This window comes from Mauremys reevesii, linkage group 1 (assembly GCF_016161935.1).
Source record: "Mauremys reevesii isolate NIE-2019 linkage group 1, ASM1616193v1, whole genome shotgun sequence".
NCBI lineage: Eukaryota > Metazoa > Chordata > Testudines > Geoemydidae > Mauremys > Mauremys reevesii.
This window is the reverse complement of record NC_052623.1, coordinates 86,535,177-86,558,097: the sequence shown is the minus strand read 5'-3', so window position 1 is coordinate 86,558,097 and position 22,921 is coordinate 86,535,177. Positions and strand designations below refer to the sequence as shown.

Sequence of the window (22,921 nt, the reverse complement as noted above, 5' to 3'; positions counted from 1 at the left end):
AGGAGGGCATAACTATGGCCAGGGCGATGCTCCAGGCAGTGTCGGATGTGGTGGACACTGCTGCCTGAACTGGTTGCTATGCACCGGACATCCTGGCTGCTCCTCTTTGGCTTATCCATGGAGGCTCAGCAGTTGATGCAAGACCTTCCCTTTGATGGGCAAGCCCTATTTGCGGAACAGACCAACAGTAAGCTCCATGGCCTCAAGGACTACTGCACGACCCTTAAAACGTTGGGCCTATATGTTCACGGCCCTGCCCACAAGCATTTCAAGCCACAGCAGCCTCAGGGCCAGGGAAGCCACCTTTGCCAGGAGCCTCCCCATAAGAAATCCAGAGGCTATAAGTGGCGGCCTAGTCACCAGGCTTTGCAGTCGAGCTCTACTTGCAATAAGCAGGCGGGCAAGCGTCCCCTACAGGACTGTTCCCAGGATCCTTCCTCCCCTATTTTTGCCTTTCTCCTTTCCTTCGTACGTGGCCATCTATAATATCAGACTGATGGGTCCTTAGTATGGCGGTGCGGGGTTAACACCCTTCAGTTGCTTCCTTCCCACCCTTTCTCCCGGTCCCTCCTCAGGGACCCTTCTCACGCGAGTCTCCTCGAGCAGAAGGTAGAGGGGTTACTGGAGCTACGTGCAGTGGAGGTCGTTTCTCCAGAGTACAGGAACAAGGGGTTCTATTCCTGCTACTTTTACGACCTATCCTGGACCTGCTAGACTTGAACCGCTTCCTAGCAAAGCTGAAGTTCCACATCGTCATCTCCCTGGGTCCGGAAGACTAGTACGCCGCCCTCGATCTGAAAGATGCATATTCTCACATCGCCATCTTCAAGGGACACAGATGCTTCCTCCGGTTTACTGTAGGTCCAAACCACTATCAGTTTGCGGTCCTCCCATTTGGCCTAGCAACAGCACTGCTGGTATTTACCTCAGCCTGTTGGTAAACGACAAAAAAACCACGTTAGTTCTGGTATAGAGGATAGAGTTCAACAAAGTGGTGCTCGACTTTACCTGTGCCAGGGCGTTTCTGCCACTGGAGAGATTCAGGGTATTGACGGACCTCGTCGCGGAACTCTGTTTCCCCTGACCACAGCCAGGGGTTGGCTGTGCCTCCTAGGTCACGTGGCAGCGTGTACCTGTGCAGTGCGCCACACCAGGCTCCAGATGTGACCCCTGCAGCAATCTATCTACTCCCAGTCCAGGGACCGCCTGGAAATGTTGTTACCATCCCCGCAGCAGTGCTTACCTCGCTGGGATAGTGGACCAACCCCAGCAAAGTCCTGGAAGAAGTTCCCTTGGTCAGCACTCCTCACTCAGTCGAGTTGGTTTTGGATGTCTCGGCGGAGGAGGGGGGCACCTCAGCACTCTCCAGACCCAGAGTATATGATCCCCAGAGGAAATGAGGCTACACATAAATGTCAAAGAGCTCAGGGCAGTGCGCAGTCCTCCTACCTCACCTGTCAGGCAGAGTGGTCAGAGTCTTTACAGACAACACAGCTTCAATGTTCTACATCAACAGACAAGAGGGAGCACGATCCTCTGCGAAGAGGCACTCCGTCTCTGGGACTTCTGCATCGACCATGGAATCCACCTAGAAGTGTCACCTTCCGGGTGCCAAGAACACTCTAGCAAATCACCTACGCAGGGACTTCTCCTCTCACCATGAGTGCTTGCTCCACCCAGAGGTAGCCGGCGTGATCTTCCAGAGGTGCGAAACTCCCCAAGTGGATTTGATCGCCACTAGGCAGAACAGGGATGCCACAGGTTTTGCTCCAGATGGAGTCTGGGTAAGGGCTCCCTCTCTGATGCCTTCCTCCCCAACATGGTGTCTACTTTCCATATGAGTCAGGACATCTTCCTTCCGGTCTTCTGCCCCAAGCCCCATAAGACTAGTGAAGAGAGGCACCTTCACGCTTTGGACGTAAGCAGGGCCCTGGCTTTCTACCTAGTTGGATAAAGCCTTTCCATAAGTCGACTCAGCTTTTCATTTCTACAGCTGATAGGATGAAGGGCCTCCTGGTGTCCACACAGAGGATTTCTAAGTGGATCACCTCTTGCATTCGGACTTGCTATGAGTTGGCGGGAGTCCCTCCACTGCCAATCGTCAGAGCCCACCCAACAGAGTGCAGGCATCCATGGCGACCTTCCTGGCACACTTCCAGATCCAGGACATCTGTCACACTGCAACATGGTCTTCGGTGAACACGTTCACAGCCTGTTATGCCATCACTCAACAGGCCAGAGATGACGCTGGGTTTGGCAGAGCTGTGTTGCAGTCTACATGTCCGTGAACTCCTACCCACCTCCACGGGGTACTGCTTGGGAATCACCTAAGTTGAATGGACATGAGCAAGCACTCAAGGAAAAGTTAGTTACATTTTTCCGTAAGTGGTGTTCTTCGAGATGTGTTGCTCATGTACATTCCACAGCCCGCCCTCCTTCCCCACTGTCGGAATTTCTGGCAAGAAGCAACTGAGAGTGGGAGGAGCCGACGGTGCCCTACATACAACAGCATGTGTGCGCCACTCCAGATGGCGCCAGAGCTGGTCCCCTACGGATACCTCTGAGGGAAAAAAACGTCCAGCACCAGTGTATGTGGCGAATGTACACACCTAAGTTAAATGGACATGAGCAACACATCTTGAAGAACACCAGTTAGGGAAAAAGGTAACTGTCTTTTTTCAGTTATAACAAATGAGTTGACTCTGTCCAATTTAGGTTCATAAAAAAGCATTGAAGATGACATAACTCCTGTATAGAGTGTTTAAGTTAATAAACACTAGCTATAGAGATCTTCAAATTTAACACATACACCTTTGTTAACTGCAAGCCACCTGTAATATGGGGTCAGATTTTCAAGTAGCCTCCAACATTATACAGCTATAACCTGACTTTTCAGAAGGCTTGAGCACCTGTAGCTTCCAGTGACTTCAGACTTATTGAATAAGTCTTAAAGATAAAGAGAAACAAGAAGTTTTGCCCTGTTGCTGGTTCACTTTTTTTGCTGCTCTTTGCTGTCTGAAGAGATGTATATTTATTATAATACAATACCTGTGAGAAATTCATGGCTCGTTGGGACTGATGTCAAATGTAGCTCCCCTCTCCTCTTCCTGTCTTCCTTTTAGTTTTCCCCATCTCCCTTTCCTCTCCTCATTCTCCTATGTTTATAATCCTCTATGGACTGCAGCCACTGGAGAACAGGATCACACACTATAGTAAATCAGATATTCTGAGCAGGCAGAAGTCAGGTTGATGTTTGGGAGGAGAGAGACACAAACATAGCTTAATATTAACATTAGTGTTTTGTAGCTGTCAACATATTTGTGTTCTGCATAAGGTAATTCGCCTTGCAGTCTGAGCCCAGCTGTTGGCTGACTTGGAAATGCTGACTCAGAAATGCACGTAGATTTTTATGTTCCTTCTTCCCCCTCATCAACTATGTTTGTATAAAATCCCTAAGCTCTTCTTGAAAAATATGCTGAATCATGAGCTTCTGCTCCCATTCTGTGCTATAGAGCAGGAAGTGATTGTTTTCTTTCCAGCAAGAAGCTGAATAGAAGCTCTGGCATCTCTTCCGCTCCCTCCTCCAAGTACAGTATTTTAGAAATAGAGTAATACAATTTTGAAATGGACAGATTTACATTTCATACTTCTGTATTCACAAATATGTGGCAAGATTCCACTTTTAAAACTTTGAGTTATGTTTCGTATAAGTTATTCTAGCCAATCATAATAAGGTTACTTTCCAGGTAGCAAGCTTTTGATGATATCAAAGTTTTTTAAAAACTTCCTATGAACTTTTGATTTTTGTGGCCTGAGACTGTACTATGAAATATAGCTAATCTATTGTAGGACTCAACATATGGTTGCTTCTAGGATACTTCCTTTACATGTCTGAACTTGTGCAATAAAATCATGGTTGCATTATAAAGAATACCAAAATTCCTCTGGTAATGTGGTAATAAAATTGTCTGCTTTTCACACTGGCGTAGTGATCTGTAAAATGATTACCCTAGTCCTAGGGATAACAAAGTTTGAAGCTTTCCTGGCATCTGTTTAACTAAGTCTGGTATCAGATTTACCACTAACCCTGATGTTTGATGATACATCCCTAAGGATAGCTTTGATAACCCTCTTTTTGTACATCAGATGAGCTTATTTCTATTACTAGAATTTATTTTTGTCAATTTTTTTGTAATCACTTACTACAGTAGGCAAACTGATTATTCTAGTTTATTCAGTGACAGAAAATTCTCTTGACGAATTCTTGATTCCAAAAATCTTAGGAACTTTCTGTAATTTAATTTTATGCCCCTAGGAAACACTAAGACTTCAACAAGATGTGAGAAAGAAAAAACAGGAGATCTTAGAAAAGCACATTGAAACACAAAAGGTAAAGTATTTAGATGCTCCCTGATTGGAGCTTTCTGCAGCGATAATAAAAGTAACAGTTGACATTATGAGTTGTAAAATCATTACAATAGTTTGTCATAATCATAAATTGCAATTATTGGTATGTAAATATATAACAATACTGTGCTTTTCATCCATAAATCTCAGTGCAAAAGAGGTCAGTATCACACAGTGTTCTGACTGCTGGTTCTCATGCTTCCCTCATTAGACACTGTGGGATTCTTTTATCTCTAAGATTTTTTGTTAGTGGGGGCCAGTGTTTGAGCTTCCTATGTTTTCCCTATCATGCACTGCTGATCCCTCAATCTCTAGAACCATCTAACCAGTTCCTTCTTGATTGTGTTCAGCAAAGGAGCCACATGTGGACTTCCAGCTGTTGCTGCTTCTGACCATCTTGCCAGCCTTGTCCTCTAGGTATCTTGTTCCTGGTGTCCTTCCTTGCAGTCAGCGCTGTAAAGAGAGAGAGGAAGAAATGCTGTTGTGCTTTTATTGATGCTCTGGTTTACTTATTTTTGAAGTGCCAAGTCTGTCTGCTCTTTTTTTTCGGTGGGCGGGGGGGTCTCCAGAGTTGTTTTGGTATTTTGTTCCAGTTGCTCAGTATATTGGAGTTCTGTATTCTGTATGCTAAGTTTTTCTTGTTGGCACTTCCATGTTTTTTTACTGCCTTGGCGCATTTTTGTTGGTGCTCAAGTGCCCTGGCACTGCTCCTCAGCACTTTGGCACATTTTTCTAATGGTGTATTTTTGTTCGAGGAGGATCATTTCCTTTGCTTCCTTCCTTCAGCTTTGGAAATTTTAGGATAGTGGTTCCGAGATACATGCTTGGGGCAAAAAATTCTAATACAGTTTAACCTGATTGCTGCATCTTTTACCTCACAATTGATCATGGCATGCAAGGATGTCAAGTACGCCTGGAAACTTCACCCAGAGCAGTCTACTTTTGTACAGGCCCCATCAAAAACCTCCTACTGGCACTCATGGGAAACATAAATTCAGCCAGCGCCAGGCTTTGGAATGCTTTAAAATGAAAGCCTGAGTATAGTCATTTTTGCTGAGCCCTGGGACTTGGTGTTGACACCTCCTGCATCATCACACCCCCATGTGATCATTTTCCATTGCTGTTGGGAAGGCTGAAAGGGAGTCTATTTGTAAACCAGGGGTACATCTTTTTTTTTTAAGCTATATTTACTGCAGACTTAGACGCTAGTGATCAAAGTTAAACTTGTTTTTATCTAAAATAGTTGTTTTCAAACACACAGAATCAGTAGATACAAACATGAGCTCTTGAGGTTAAAATGTAACGTGGTAGAAACTGGCATGTTCATTATAAATAGACCCTTGATCTACAGGAAAACTGAAGTAATAGGATATGTAATCTAAACCCTGACATTCACTAATGATGTGCATGGCACTACATAGAAACAGACTTAACACTTGTCTTCAGTATGAAAAAAAGGTGTGTTCTTAACTTGAGTTATCTAACTCAAGTTACAATACTGGTAAAAATCTAAGCAGTTCATAGTTTTTACTCAGGTTAGCTGGTTGAGTTAGATTAGTCTTCCCCATAGTCTTTAACTTGACCTACTATCTCATTTGCAAACTACAAACTGTCTTGTCTTCACTAGGATTTTAACTTGAGTTAGATAACTCAAGTTAAGAAAACACCTATTTTTGTGCTAATGGCATGGCCAAAGACAGTTCCTGCCCCTAAGAGCTGTTGAGATGAGCTGTCAAGGCAGAATCCCCACTCTGTCACTCCGAGTGCAGAAGTGGGGGCCGACAAGGATTTTAAAAATTAATACTTGCACTCCAGGCTTATATTACACTCACAAGGTTACAGCTTTTCTCTGACCTTGGCTTGGTAAATGCTGCCGCCACCCAAATGCAAAAAAAACCCTTTGAACCCAGGAAGTATCACTTGGGAACTTCTCCCTGAGGGTACCCTCAAGCCATTTCACACACCCCTCTGGGAAGAGCTGAGAAAGAAAACAAAGGAAATTAGCTGTGGCTAGCAGCTAATCAAACAACATGCACAAACCTCTTAGAACATCAAAAATCCAATCCAATGGTTCTTTTGGTCAGGTGCCCGCTTTTTTTTCTTTACCTGGGGGATTTTTTAACCCCTTACAGGTAAAGCAAGTAAAGTACAGCTACGAAGAGGGATTTTACAGCTAACTGTCTGGCTGGGTGTCCATCAAAGGGAGCTATCCCCCCACTTTATTTATCACATGAGCACAAGAAAAGATACATAGAACAGTTGGGGTAGAAGGTAAAAGGCAAAATCATAATTTAGGTTGGGTAGAATGCCTGAAAAACTTTCTGGTATGTTGAACTCTCTATTGCAGAATTTGAATTCCCTCTTAATAAGATTCTCTTTAATCATTACAAAAAGTAATAGTTAAATATACCTATTTACCTGAATATAAACTATATAAAAAACCATGTTGATCTTGAAAGCCAAGTCTGTTTTCTCTGTTATAGCATTTTAATCAACATATCTAGAAAAACCCACAATTACATCTAGAATATTAGATACATTAATCCTCCCAACGATAATAAAACTGGTTTGAATTGGACAGATGCTGATTTCAAAGCTGGAGAGGAATAAACCTATGATGAAGTCAGAAGACAAGGCAGAAATAATGAAAACTCTGGAGACTTTGACTAATAGCATTACCAAGTTAAAGGATGAATTAAAAGGTGTCTCATCTGGAGGTGCTCCTCTGAAAAGCTTGAAAACTAAGGCTCAGGTACTCAATTTCTGTTTGTTTTTATTAATGTTATATAATTGCATCATGTGCTGATGCCACTCAGTTAAAAAAAAATCCCACCACTTTGAGTCTACCAGTAAGTAAGATTATTTTGTTTCACTCACTTTAAAGGGATGCATTCAATTTAAAATCCAGGTAGCTGTCTGAAATTGTTTTTTACCTTGTATTGTTACTTGTATACCTAAATTTAGTACATCTGAAATATATCAGAAGAAAAATATTTTTCACTTTTTTTCTTTTCTCTTACCTTTGACAGGACTTTGTTAGTTTCACTGCTTCTCTTGAATAATCAATCATGTTCTCCTTTTCATTGTGGGTCTTTCAAGCAGCAGTGGGGGGGATGAATATTTTTTTAAACAAAAGGAAACTCACACTGTAAGGGTTGGATTTAGAATAAGAAACAACTACTTAAACTCACTAGATTTAAGTTGGTGTCCCTTCATGTTTTGATTGTGTTATACAGTGCTATCAACTAAATTGTCATTTGGGTGGGCCATTATAGTACTGCATTGAACTCTCACTGTGAACTTGACCCATATGCCATACTTTTTAGATTTGAGACAATGTCAGTGTATTTATTGTCAGTCTTTTGAATTCACTGGTCGTAATGAGGTTTTCGCTGGGAGAGAAGTTTCTCTTCAGTGGTTTCTTTTTGCTGCTACAGAAGGCTAATTACTCCCTTTGGTTGTTTCCAGAGTTAGACTTGATCGGTAAACCTTTGTTTTCTGACCCAATTACATGACCTTTTTATGATCCTGATATTTTGTTGTCTCTAGGACGATCTTCAGCCCCAGATTGGAGTGAATGAACAATTTTAAAAGCCCTGGAAAAGTAACAACATTAAGGAATTAAAATGATCCTCTAAACGTGTCATTCTAAACAAATAAATCACACATTTTCTGTTCTGCCTTACTAACAGACACAAAAACATAGAGGGGAAAAAAATCCAGGGAAGGTTTTTAAAAAAACAATACCTTGGTGTAGTGCAGAGTGTTTTATCAGATACTTCTCTGGAAGACCACAGCCAGTCTTTTTCTGTTCCAGTTTATGTTCAGAATGCCAGTCCCTTGGAATGTTTATTTCTCCCTTCTAAAGTTTTAGTTTTGGGATGTTACTCCAAAGACTTCATGACTTCACCTCAGACTGGATTTTAGGAAGGATCATCAGCTTTAAATTTGCAATCATATTTGAGAAAATACAAGGCAGCCTTACTTATTAGGCAGATTATAATGAAAAATAGTAACTATAAAATAATACACCGCTACCCCAATATAACGCCACCTGATATAACACGAATTTGGATATAGCGCGGTAAAGCAGTGCTTCGGGGGGGTGGGGCTGCGCACTCCGCTGGATCAAAGCAAGTTCAATTTAACACGGTTTCACCTATAACGCAGTAAGATTTTTTGGCTCCCAAGGACAGCCTTATATCGAGGTAGAGGTGTAATTGGGACTGGCAGTTGGACTTATGCTTCTGTGTGACTACTTCTAAAACACATCTTAGTTCTCACTTTGAAGTTCTTTCTATTAAACTCCTGAGATTGCTATATTAAGAAAAGGATTAATTTGGGTGCCGCTAGTTCTTGGATAGAAATTGTAGAACAGGGTTTTCCTAATCTTTTTCGAGCTGATGACCCCTTTCAGATCAAGAAATGTTTTATGACCTCTCTCCCCCAAAACCTCCTACCCCAATCATAGGATGAACTTTTTCATACCAGAAATAACTGAGCTTTTGCAAAGTGATCTCATTTATGGAGATAAATTACAAGAATATTTGTTAGATTGAATTGTATTGCTGATGAAAGATGTTCAATGAAGTTGAATTGCAGAAATAGTCTTGAATATTTTTTGTTGTGGTTGATACAGATAAGTATACCCAGTGGTCTGTGATGGGATGTTAGATGGGATGGGATCTGAGTTACTACAGAGAATTCTTTCCTAGGTGCTGGCTGGTGAGTCTTGCCCACATGCTCAGGGTTTAACTGATTGCCATATTTGGGATCGGGAAGGAATTTTCCTCCAGGGCAGATTGGCAGAGGCCCTGGAGGTTTTTCGCCATCCTCTGCAGCATGGGACACGGGTCACTTGCTGGAGGATTCTTTGCAGCTTGAGGTCTTCAAACCAAAATTTGAGTACTTCAGTAACTCAGACATAGGTTAGGGGTTTGTTATAGAAGTGGATGGGTGAGATTCTGTGGCCTGCATTGTGCAGGAGGTCAGACTAGATGATCATAATGGTCCCTTCTGACCTTAAAGTCTATGAGTCTATACCAGCACTGCTGGGGATTTTTTTGTTACTGCAGCTGAAAAACAATTTGACTAAAGCTTCAGAAAACAGCCAAAATCTGCTGAATTCCTGGCTATAAAATATCCTGTAATATTATAATATACTATAATATAATAACTATATACTATAATATAACATATTGTAATATTATAATATACTTTACTATATTATTATAATCTGACAGGAGAACTGTCAGTTTTTCTTGCACTGATTCAGTGAGTTCTACAAGTAGTTAAGAAGCTAGTCCTACACTTGGGGGGTAGGGGTGGCTCAGTGGTTTGAGCCATTGGCCTGCTAAACCTAGGGTTGTGAGTTCAATCCTTGAGGGGGCCATTTAGGGAACTGGGGTGTAAAAAAACAAACAAACAAACAAACAAAACACACTGTCTTGGAATTTGGTGGTGAAAGAAACCTGTTATCTGAGCAACTGGAGGTGAGGGAAAGGGAGAACCAGCATTCATTGTGTAGCCTTAGGTGAAGTTCACTACTTTGACTGCTTCATGAGGTCCCGGCCACAGGTTTTCAGGCATTTTTTGAACAATTAAAGCTTGGTAGTGTATGAAGTCCCGAAAGTATAATGCATGGTATATATGTGACCAGGCCGTAAATTTTATTTGTTCTTGCCTTGGTGCAATCTAAGGAGATTATAATACACTGCTCCCATTGAAATCTCTGTCTCCTTATATGTCAAGTAATCATTTTCTTCTTGAGGGAGTTGCACAGCTTTACAAAAGAATCTTCAATAGAAGCATCAGCAATATACCTAAGAAACTCCAGAAGTTATGAAACACCAGAGTTTCTGACTAAGGAATTTGAATTGCTAAATAATCACTTTTCATGAGTTTTGAAAGCAGTTGTTTTCAGACATCCACAGCCATGTTGCTGATACACTTGCAAAACAATATTTATCAAAAGCACTGCTTTTCAATTTGGTAATCACTGCATGACCTTTAACTTTGGAAACTATTTTCATTATTTGTGCATTTTATTTTTTCTTTGAGGCATGATTTGGAACATCTGGACATGGTCCTCTTCACAAAACCAGTCCATGTTTCAAAATCACCCCTTAATCAGAACCAAACTCCAGTGAAGATTGACGTATGCAACGTGATCATATGAAGCTCAGTCGTGCGCTCAGACCTTAGAAATTGCAGCCAATATGTGTGGATTTCAGTTCAGTGACACATTTTGTCATGATTTGTGAGCATGGGTACTTGCAATTGGTGTTGTATATAACATTTTTTTAATAGTTCATATACTGTGTTCTGGAAGGAAAAGCTACATACACAAAGAGGCTGACTTTTATTAAGAGAGGTGCTAGTAGTCTACTGCACATACCTGTGTCCTGCCTTAGTCTGCAGTGAACTACCATTTGACGTTCTCACATTACAAAAATATTTTGGTGTTAAAAGAACTTGCCATTAGAGTGTGTATTGTGTATTCATTGTCATTTAAAATGTACTGAATTGTGTTATGCAGAACTTTTTAGATTTTTGGGGCTCTTCCCACCATCACACAAGTTGCAACCCATTACTGGGGTAACTCCTGCTTTAAAAGAAGAAACACCAAATTTCATTATCATGGTTGGCTGTTAAATCAGTACTGGGGGCAATGACAATATAAAGTTTTTGGAGACTTCCCGTTATTAAACACTGAGTTTAACCTTCTAGTCTTAATCTCCTAACCTCATGCATAGTTCTTTGGAGGCTGCTCACAATACCCAATATAGTAGCAAGTACTCCTGCTAAGTAACAACAATAATATAATTTAATAAGCCAAAAATGAAAAGCCCATCATCTAGATTCCCAACCTTTTTCTTCTGTGCTTGGTTGCTCCATTTTCCAAGTACAGAGAGAAAGGGGAAACTTTCTGTTGCCGTAAGAGTCATCTAACTCACTTGGAGGCCCTGCTTATTTTTAAAATAGCCAGTCACGACTTCCCACTACTAGCAGTGTTGTTCTGGGCCATCAAAACCTTGGTCATTATCAGTGGAGTCTTTTCCCCATTAGGGAGTAAGGAATGTATAAACTAGTAACTTCACCTTGACAATTTCTTAGATGCAGAAAGAATTACTGGATACTGAGCTTGATTTGTACAAGAAGATGCAGGCTGGTGAAGAAGTGGCTGAACTAAGAAGAAAGTACACAGAACTGCAGCTTGAAGTATGTTTGTTTTTTATTTCTTCAGTTAACCACATATTACAAAAACTTTCGTTTAGTATATTTTGCTTAACTTGCATGTTACCTTACAGTGTAATCTGTTGTGCAATTAAAATAGTTTTTAAAAAATCTTCTTTTGGTAAGTAGTACACAACCCTTTTCTCTTAGAGTCAAGGTGGGTGAGGTGGTATCTTTCATTGGAATAGCTTCTGTTGTTGGACAAGACAAGCTTTTGAGCTACACAGGGCTCTTCAAATCTGCAAAAAGTAATCAGTGTTGCAGATAAATCCAAGATGGGACAGATTGTTAAGCATAACACGTTGCAGGAGACCAGTTAAAGGACACCTCTGCAGTCATGGGGCAGAGGAGAATTAGTGGGTTGTGCATTGGTGTAATGAGTCCTAAAACCAGTGTCTCTAAGCCTCTGAATTTTGGTATCTAGCAAAGTTATGAATTTAACTTCCCAGGCTCATCTTTTGATGGTGTTGTGCAGGTTTCGTTTGAGGACGAGGACTGAGAGTTCCAGTGTAGAGTGATCATTTTGTGAAAAGTGTTTGCCCACAGATGACAGGGTGTTTTTGTCTTTTATCATTTTTCTCTGAAAGTTTAATTATAGACAACTATATCCAAGAAACCCAGGGATCACCATGCTTACTTCCCTGGATCCAGGAACCACTCCAGACACTAAAAAAAAATCTCATCTACAGCCAGGCACTCAGCTACTGCAGCATATGCTCTGAGGAAAAAGCCCAGGATACACACCTTAACACCTTCACCAAACAAGGACACTCCACCAGAGGAATAGATCATATCATGGAACTGGCCACCCAAGTACCTCAATGGAGCTGGCTTCAGTATGGAAAAAACGCAACCCAACCACCACACAGTGGAACCCATATGGGGGATATCATCAAACAATTGTTGATTGTCTGTTTCACTTTAACTGGTCTCCTGCAACATGTTAATGCTTATGTTTAACTATCTGTCCCACCTTGCATTTATCTGTGACACTCTGATTACTTTTTCCAGCCCTGAGGGCAATCTCTTTGTCTCTTGAAAGCTCGTCTGTTCCACCAACAGAAGTTGGTCTAATAAAAGATATTACCTCACCCACCTTGTGTGTCTCATGTCCTGGGAGCAATGTGTCTACAACAACACTGCAAATGTTTCCTCTTAAGGTATTTAGCAGGGATGCTTCACCTCTTCAGTCTCTGGATAGTACTCAGAAATATGCCATTCTGGCTGTCTTCTATTTTGATCATTCAGCTGCTGAATGATCAAGATTTTTACACTCTAAAGATTTTTAAAGGGTATTGTCACCTGATACTTTATAGATTTGCAGTAGGTAACTTTTGTTAGCATGCATTTTAAAATTTTGTCTGTAGATGGTGCTGTGGGTGTTTATAAAGAAAGGCTAAAGCTGTCCTTACTTACTCTTTTCTTTAAAGGAACATCAGTCTGTTAAAAATAGCCTAATATTAACAAAAGTGTTAAATGTATTAGAGAGAAACAATGTTCTTCTCTAATAGTTGTTTTAAAAGGTTGTAGATTAACTCTTGTGCTGAGATTAAAATTCTGTTACAAAAACTATATGTAAATAGAATTTGTTCAAGAAATGTGCCATGTACAAAAATATATGCCTGCATTTTTTTTAGAAAGTCTTGTTTGAAAAAAAAAATACCAGCTTTAAAAAAAAGTCTGATTTTCATAGCACGCACTTTTAAGCAATTTTATGTGCCATTCAGGATTACTAATTAATAATTATTAAAATACTCTGGAATGTATAATATCTGTTTATTGCATATATTTATAAGATACTGTAATCTTTTCTTTACCATCAATTTATGGGGCCTAATTGTCTTCAATTAAAAATTAACTGAAAGTTTTGCTGATAGTGTGTGTATCGAGATGCAATATAGCTTGCTCTTTAACTATAGTTGCTGGGCAGTGCTGACAATTGATAACATGTCTTTCTGTAGTTACACTGAGCAGACCACACGGAAATGGTATACATTTTCAAACAATACATTTTCAAGTGTTAAGGAAAATAAATGTACTAGGAGTGTACATAAAAGCTGTGAAAGAAATTTCACATAATTCAACTGCTTACCAATATTCAAAATACTAGATTTTCATCAAAATGAAGGAGAAGTTATTGTGCTTAACTTGCATCTTGATTATTACTTCCTTGCTGACTAACATATGCTTTCCTTGTGGTGCTCTCATTTGCACTGTGTAAACTATTTCTGACAATTCCCTTTTGTTAAAATAATTTCTGTAACCAAAAAGAAAATTCGCATTTGTATGCCCCTTTTTAACTAATGCTGAGACAATACCGTTAATTCCTTACAGCATTTTTCTTTTCCAAATGGCCTTGTAATGCCTTGATGATAGGTTGTAAAACTTATACTTCTGAAATACTGTGGCAAAAATACTGTCACTTTTATTTACATTTCATATGAGAGATATGTGTGGATCTTATACTGCAAGATTTTGAGAGGCTTTTCATATGAATTTCAACAGGGAGGTGTAGTCTTAGGGAACAAAAATTATTTGCAATCTATAAAAAGAAACTTTCCCAAATAAGTTACCTTGAGGGCAGACATCTGGCATGGGAAATATCATCTTGACCATTTAAAAATTGGGAAAGTTAAAAGCTACTGAAAACAGGTTCTTATAATATGAAGTGTCAGACCACCTTTAGTGTTTGCAGTGCAACCAACTGCACCTATAATAGGCTTCTAAATTGCAGAGACCAATAAGATACACATTATGTCAGATATGTGCCTGTATACGTAATTACATGGCCATTTAACTGTTGATCTACTCCAAATATTTGGATTCACAAGCATGATTGGAATTTCTGGAGAAGAAAACTACACGTTTTGGCGTCTCAATCAGTATGAGTGGTTCTGAAGTTTTTCCTCCTTCAGGCAAAAGGAGGATATGTGATGCAGTTAACAATATTCCAGTATTATATGAGGAAACAAGGAATCACACTGTCTTCCTTGCTCAGCAGTGATATTTTAGGACTGGTGTATTAAGTTCAGATTTATCAAATAGCCCTCAAGTTGTCAGGGAAAGGCATTCTTATAGCTTGAGTCGCAAGCGGCCTTGTGATCCCTAAAAGACTTGGTAGTATAATCTCTATTCAGAAAGTGGAGTGATTGGTAAAGAGACTTGTGTTTCAAGGAACACTCAACGTATATCCTGTTCATGGCTTAAGTGAAGAGGGGTCCAGATTTCCTGAAGGATATCTTCCTGTTTGATTTGGTTCAGGACTTTCTATAAAGTTTATCTTCCATTACCCCTATTTCCACAAAGTCTGCAAGATGCTTGAAGCAATGTCTGTGTCTACTTCTGCGTTTGTATAGTGCCTAGTAAAATGGGGCTCCAGTGCTGATAAGGGTCCTCTGCGCTCTACTGAAATATGAATATTAACAATGAGAGATACTTTACTGGATTCCCTGGGTGTATTCTGGTATTCAGATCTTCTGGGCCTGTCATCAGTCTCTAATTCTTCCTATACTTCTGAATCTTCTGTCTAAGAGTAAGATCAAATTCTCTGTCATCATTGGGCTGTTTGGATCATGGTACCTTGTTAGAAATTAAGGTGTTCTCAGGAAGTGCACAACATATTTTTACACTCTCAAAAGGCATTTACAAGAAAATGTAGTGTTCTAAAATGAATGAGCTTTTCACTATGGATCTTGGCTGTCAAATTGTCACCTTTTGTCAACATCAATTCCTACATTCTTGGACTGCCAAAAAAAAAAAGAAAAGCCAAGACAGTCTTACTATTGTTAAGTGCACTTGGCAGCCATTTCTGCTTACCATCCATTAGTACAAAGCTTTTCTGCCTTCAGTCATTGTAGGATTACAAGATATTTGAAAGTGCTGATGTGTATACACCTGCTTCAGAATCTCCTCCATCTTGGGACTTCTGTATGGTGCTTATAAGATCTGTGTAAATTCTTACTCCGGCACCCATCACTGCTATGAGTACTTCACAAAATTATAAATTATACACAAATGTATTGTTAATTCTGTCAGTCTCTCCCTTTATGTCTCCAGAAATTGGACTCTATTTTGCAGGTTCAAGAGAATAGATTAGTGTTCAATACAAGAAGGCTAAAGTTGTGTGTTGCATCCTAATCTAAAGACAATGGTGTTCATATGGTCATGACTTCTGGCCCATAGAGTTGTACTTCCCATTTGTAATTTTCTGCATACACAAGTTTCACCCTGGACATTGATAATTCTGTTGTCTCAGTGGAACACAGCTGTTTCGGGAGGTCATAATCGTAGAAGGCCAGACCATGGAAGGATTTGAAGATAAGGACCGGAACTTGGAACTTCACCCTGTTTTCAATGGGGAAGCCACTACGGAGAGTGGAGGACTTTTTCTAGTGTCCTGTGTTTATCTGTAGGTTTTTTAGATTCAAGGTTTCATTCTTAGGTACAAGGAGTTACAATAATCATGCCTAGAGGCCATGGATGAATGAATCATTGTGGCTAAATTTAAAATTGACTGGCATGACTGTGACAGGATGTATTGAAATGAGGAATCGAGGTAAACACCAAAGCAGAAAAGTAGGGTTGAGGGTGATGTTATAATGGTGGCAAGTTTTTTGGAGTGCTTCCTTCATCCCATCATCAGTACCTTAATTTAATCTCTTCTGGATTCAGTTCTAGGCAGTTGTTAAATCACTTGCTGATTGCAGACAGGCCCTTTCCTTGGAAAACTCGTGTGGAGAGGTGTTGCTTGCATCTTATGTGCGCGTGGAGTAGAACTGGATGTCTTCTGCATATTACTCACATTTTAGTCCCTTCTATTTCGTGATCTCCCTTAGTGACTTAAGGACCCACAGGTGAGGGTTCTGGAGGCTGGGGAATAGAATCCCCCCCTTATTCTCAGGGTGAGTGGCATAAAAGCACATTTCATAGTCAGCTGTATCAAATACTGTAGATGTCCAGCAAAGAGTTGTCTGACATATGCCCGTGACCAGGAGATCATTCTGTAGAGTCACCAGTATGTTCTGTTCCATGTCTTGGCCTGACTCCTGATTAACAGGGCTGTAGCATATTGGCAGTATCTAAGACCATGTCTACACTACAAACTGTGGTTGACACAAGTTACATCAGCTTACATCTACCAAAGTTAGTATGTCACTTGTGTGTATGCGTATTTGGCTGCTTGCATCAGCCCTGCATGTACAAATTAGGAGTGCTTGTGTTGATGCAAAGAACGGTGCACCATGGGTACGTAACCCAGTGTGCCACATGCTGCCATCTGCATTCACAGTGTGGAATAGAAATGAGTCATGCAGGCATCTCTGGGAGCTAGTGGTCAAGTTCCAGCATGCAACTTTCTCCATCCCATAATGTCATCCATATACCATAATTTTTGTGCTTTTTTTTTTTTTTTTTGTATTCCACAAACCTGCATGGCACTTCTCAGTGTCCAATATCTTTGACGAGGAACATGGAGCCTGCAGAGTTATAAATTCTCATGAGCGTTGCAAATACAGGACTTATGCTTCTCTTGTACTTGCAGACCTGCAGGAAATTCTCCAACAATGGGGGGACATGACAATTAAAAACAATTCAAGTCTGTTGTGTTCATGGAGTAGGTGGAGGTGTGCCACTTCTATGACCAAGAAATGAGCATTGACTGGTGGGATCACATTGTAAGACAAGTTTGTGACAATAAGCACTGGCTGCAGAACTTCTAGATGCGAAAGAGATGCATTGACAGTGGAGAAGCGAGTGGCCATGACACTCTGGAACCTTGGAATGTTGGGTTGCTACTAGTTAGTGGGAAATCATTTTGGAGTTGGAAAATCCACAGCGGTGGTCATTGTCATGCAAGTGTGTAAGGCCATTAATTGTTTCGCTCAGCAATGTGCAGGACATAGTTGATGGATTTTCAGCAACAAGGTTCCCAAACTATGGTAGGGTGATAGATGACATGCACCTCCCTAGTTTGGCACCAGCCCACCTTGCCACAGACTACAACAACAACACTCTCAAGTTTCCTTCTTTCTTGTGGTTATCAAAGAATTATGAGCAGCAAAGAGTCTTGTGGCACCTTATAGACTAACAGACGTTTTGGAGCATGAGCTTTCGTGGGTGAATTATGAGGATCTGTGGGGTTAGTAAAGAAGCAGTAGATATTCCAGGGCCAGAATCTCTATAGCTTTCCTTGAGTGGTCAGTGACTCACTCGATTGACTTGCCATGAGGAAGATTAACTTGTAAGGATTCACTGTCGTTTACTGGGTACTGAAATGGATTACTGTGTTTGATGCTTCTTGTCTGGAGTCAGAGTGGATTCTAATCTTAGTTTCGATATGATAGTAGAAAACCCAAGATAGGGGGAATGTTTCATCTTTTCATTTCCAGTGTGATCAGCTGAGTGTGTTTAGTTCCTGAGATTGAGCAACCAAGAGTGCAAAGTGTGAAGCCATGGTTAAAGGCCATTATACTAAAGATGTTGTCACGATAGTAGCCGAGGTGTCCTAGGACAATAAGTCTTGGAAACTTTATAGATAAGTTCATAGAGGATAGGACAATCAATGGCTATTAGCCAGGGTGGGCAGTGATGCAAAACCATGCTATGAATTGTCCCTAGCCTCTGTTTGCCAGAAGCTGGGAATGGGCAACATGAGATGGATCACCTGATGGTTACCTGTTCTGTTACTTCCCTCTGAAGAACCTGGCCTTGGCCGCTGTCAGAAGACCCAGCTGACCCAGTATGGCCATTCTTATGTTCTTGTGTTTTTATGTTCAATGACATACTAAGAACATAAGAACGGCTGTACCGAGTCAGACCAAAGGTCCATCTAGCCCAGTATCTGTCTACCGACAGTGGCCAATGCCAGGTGCCCCAGAGGGAGTGAACCTAACAGGCAATGATCAAGTGATCTCTCTCCTGCCATCCATCTCCATCCTCTGACAAACAGAGGTTAGGGACACCATTCCTTACCCATCGTGGCTAATAGCCATTAATGGACTTAACCTCCATGAATTTATCCAGTTCTCTTTTAAACGCTGTTATAGTCCTAGCCTTCGCAACCTCCTCAGGTAAGGAGTTCCACAAGTTGACTGTGTGCTGCGAAACTTCCTTTTATTTGTTTTAAACCTGCTGCCTATTAATTTCATTTGGTAACCCCCTAGTTCTTGTATTATGGGAATAAGTAAATAACTTTTCCTTATCCACTTTCTCCACATCACTCATGATTTTATATATCTCTGTCATGTCCCCCCTTAGTCTCCTCTTTTCCAAGCTCAAGAGTCCTAGCCTCTTTAATCTTTCCTCGTATGGGACCCTCTCCAAATCCCTAATCATTTTAGTTGCCCTTTTCTGAACCTTTTCTAGTGCCAGTATATCTTTTTTGAGATGAGGAGACCACATCTGTACACAGTATTCGAGATGTGGGCGTACCATGGATTTATATAAGGGCAATAATATATTCTCAGTCTTATTCTCTATCCCCTTTTTAATGATTCCTAACATCCTATTTGCTTTTTTGACCCCCTCTGCACACTGCGTGGACATCTTCAGAGAACTATCCACGATGACTCCAAGATCGTTTTCCTGACTCGTTGTAGCTAAATTAGCCCCCATCATATTGTACTCTCCCAGCTTATCTAGGAAACTGGATTAAAAGGCTGTAAACTACTTGTCTCTGGGTTCATGGAATAATTAGAACATCATGTATTTTGCCCTATTCATCAGGCTATACACCACTGACATATTTAGAGACAGAAGGCCAGGGGTCAAAGTAATATTAAAAACCCGTGGCGGCCTGGAGCCCCAGGCCCTTTTAAAATACTGGCCCCAGGGCAGCTGCTCCTCCCCCCCCCCCCCATTCGGAAGCAGGGGCGAGGGAGAAAGGGGCAAAGACGTTCAAGCGCTACCCCACTGTTCTGTTCCTAACACTGCTATTTGTTGTGTTTGTGTGAAGGTCACATTAGGGAAAGGTGTGACATCTGTTGTTCCTTTAAAAAAAAAAAAGGACTCAAAAATTGAGAGAGCTTTGCCTGAGGGAGTACATGATGGACCAGTGTCTGACTCTGAATATATCTGGGGCGATCCCTCCCTTACCAGATCCAGAAAATCTTATTGGCCTACTTAATCTTTGGCGAGATGGTCGAGATCACGTAGCAGGTGAGCTTCTTGCTGTGTTTACTGCAAGAGTTGTCCTTGGGACTCATCTCAATGGCCACTTATGCCTTACTCTGTGGCCCTATTGGGCACCCTGAGGAGTCCATTAAAAGTGCACGACTTGTTCCATCTCAGCACAGATCTTCTCCACCCCATCCTGCTCCAGGGGCTTCTACGATTTCTCAGACCTCTCAACAGCTAGACCTTCCTGAGTTTGTCCTGGTCCAACCTGCAGACTAAAGTTCACATGGGAATCCATCCCATCAAGTAGAAGAGCTGTCCCCTCTTAATACTTTCTCTTCTCCTGATGAGGTACTACTTTGAATCCTTGTCACCAGCACCAGATGACTTTAAGACTTACCAAGATCTTATGAGAAAGGGTGGAAGCAGCTGTGGGAGTGAAAGCCGAGTTTGTGCTGGAGTCTGTCCTCAGCTTTGTGATATTTTGCAGTCCTCAGGTCCAGGCGGAGTAGACTGCCTCTTAATGAGGCACTGTAAGATTTTGCAGGCCCCTTTGGCAGACTGCAGCCACCCTTACCCTGACAACAAACAGATGCTATTAGGTACCTGTTCAGGGTTATGAGCTATTGTATTCACATCCAACCTTGGGCTCCCTGGTACTCAGCTGCAAATGAATATTAGTGCCACCGTCATTTTCACACTACACCATAAGAAACAGTGCTAATGAAACTAGATTTATTTGGCAGGAAAATATAGTTCTTCTTCGAGTGATTGCTCATATCCATTCCAGTTAGGTGTGTGCGTGCCGCGTGCACGTTCGCCGGAAGACTTTTACCCTAGCAACCCCAGTGGGTTGGCTGAGCGCCCCCTGGAGTGGCGCCATAACAGCACCGCATATATACCTCAGCCGACCCACCCGACCCTCAGTTCCTTCTTACCACCCGTGTCGGTCGTTGGAACAGTGGAGTGCAGCTTGTCTGACCTCCACTTCCCTAGCTTCCTCATAGTTTTTCTCTGTAAAAATTTGTACATAGTTAATATCTTAGCTTAGGTTTTCTTGTTTTTGATAGTTACATCAGTTTAGTGTTAGATAGTTAGCGGGTTCGGGGGTTAGCCCCACCTGCACCTGGGACCGGAGCGTATGCCCGGCTCCCCGGGTTTCAAGCCGTGCTCGGCCTGCCGCAGGCCTATGCCTACAGGAGATCCTCATAGCTCCTGTTTGAAGTGTTTAGGAGAGTCGCACTTATCTACTAAGTGCCCAATTTGCAAGGCTTTCAAGCTTTGCACTAAGAGGGAAAGAGACATTAGGCTTAAACAGCTCCTAATGGAGGCAGCCTTAACCCCTCCGGCCGCGGCACCGCCCGCTGTCCCTCTGGACTCTTGCAGCGCCGCCACGGCGCCGGGCCACTCTGCTGTGCCACCGAAAGCGCCATCGGCACCGAAACCGGCCCAAAGACGCTCTCTCTCGCCGAAGGCGAAGAAGGGAAAGGCCGCTGCCTCTACGTTATCGCCGGCTCCGAAGCACCAGAGTGCGCCCCGTCTGGACTGCCCGGCACCGAAACCTGCCGCGGCACCGGTTTCTCCGCCGCAGACGATTTTGCCGGCACCGGCGACTCCGGCCCCTCAAAGGCCGTCGAGCCCGGCACCTGTGACCTCCCCGGCTCCGGCCACGGTAGAGATGCCACTGCCGTCAACTCCGGAGACCTTCGTGGCGGCACGGGACCTTATCGCCTTGACAGACCCGGCTGTGGCAGCGCCCCTGGCGCTGCCAGTGCGGGCGCCCCGCTCCATGGGCAAGCCGTCAGTGTTTAAGCCACCTGCTGGCACCGACTCTGACGGGCACCACTCCCGTTCCCGGCACCGCTCACGCTCTCGACGCCGATCTCGATCTGGGCGCTGATCGCAACGCCGCTCTCAGTCCCGGCACCGCTCCACTACGCGGCACCGGTCAGACTCGCGGCACCGGTCATTCTCCAGGTCTCCTACTCGTCATTCCCGGCACCGCTCAAGCTCTCGGTACCGATATGGCAGCCGCTACTCGCGGAGTCGCTCCCGGCACCGGTCATGGAGATCCCGGTCAACCTCCCGGCACCGTACCGGTCGCAGGTCCCATTCTCGCTCCTGCTCGCGATATCGAGATGCCTCCCGGCTCCGGTCACCACACAGACGGGAAATGCGCTCCGTGGGCACTTCGGCGCAAGGGTTATCTGCCCCACCCTGGCCCTCTCGACATGCCTCGGCCTCTTCACACGCCGATAGCTACTACGTCGACGACCATGACCCTCAGGTCCCTTCGGGAGCTTTACATCAGTCCCATTACGCAGACCAGGACCCTCATCAATGGGGTTATTGGACCCCTTGCGCCTACCACCAAGCCCAGGGTGCTCCTCTACCCACTGCGCGGACCGTGCCACACGAGTCACGCATCCTGGAGGCTACAGTAAGCCGCCCCCCGGTTGACACTGAGGCACCATTGGGCGCAGAGGAAGGTATTCAGCCTGTTCAGGAACCTCTGGAGCAGGAAGCACTGCAGGTTCCAGACACTGACCAGGACGCCATCATGCCCGGAATTTCTTCTTCCTCCTCTTCCCCCGATGAGGCGGTGGCGGGGTCGTCATCGATAGGTCCCCCGCCAATTGACTTACGGGCGCACCAAGAGCTCCTTCGCAGGGTGGCACTGCGCATGGATCTCCAGGCTGAGGAGGTATCGGAAGTGAACGATCCGATAGTGACCATTTTGTCCGCGGATGCTCCAAACCGCATAGCTCTCCCCTTTATAAGGACTATCCAGGCGAATGCTGATACCATATGGCAGACTCCGTCCTCTATTGCGCCCACAGCCCGAGGGGTGGAACGCAAGTACATGGTCCCTTCCAAGGGATATGAGCATTTGTATGTGCACCCTGTCCCCTCATCGTTGGTGGTGCAGTCTGTCAACAACAAAGAGCGACACGGCCAGCAAGGCCCGGCTCCTAAGTCGAAGGAAGCCAGGCGAATGGACTTGCTTGGTCGCAAGGTCTACTCTGCCGGTGCCCTGCAGATCCGAGTGGCTAACCGGCAGGCCTTGCTGAGCCGGTACGGGCATGACACTTGGGCTGAGGTAGAGAAATACAAAGAGCTCCTGCCTCAGGATTCCCAACAGGAGTTCGCAGCCTTCGTAGAGGAA

The 22,921-nt window shown here is 43.1% G+C and overlaps 1 protein-coding gene across 2 annotated transcripts in view; it reads left to right on the top strand.

The window, feature by feature from the left end:
- The window catches only part of RBM26 (RNA binding motif protein 26), a 116,302-nt gene that overhangs the window by 49,039 nt on the left and 44,342 nt on the right, over nucleotides 1–22,921 (top strand). Inside the window, exons 16-19 of one of the 2 annotated variants that reach the window (XM_039525990.1) lie at nucleotides 4,316–4,390; nucleotides 6,989–7,159; nucleotides 11,524–11,628; nucleotides 12,333–13,415. In XM_039525990.1, the coding sequence (XP_039381924.1) occupies nucleotides 4,316–4,390; nucleotides 6,989–7,159; nucleotides 11,524–11,628; nucleotides 12,333–12,365 (384 nt within the window). In that variant the 3' untranslated portion in view covers nucleotides 12,366–13,415. Of the gene's footprint in view, nucleotides 1–4,315; nucleotides 4,391–6,988; nucleotides 7,160–11,523; nucleotides 11,629–12,332; nucleotides 13,416–22,921 lie in introns of those variants that run through there. The other variant, XM_039525985.1, reaches the window with a different exon arrangement.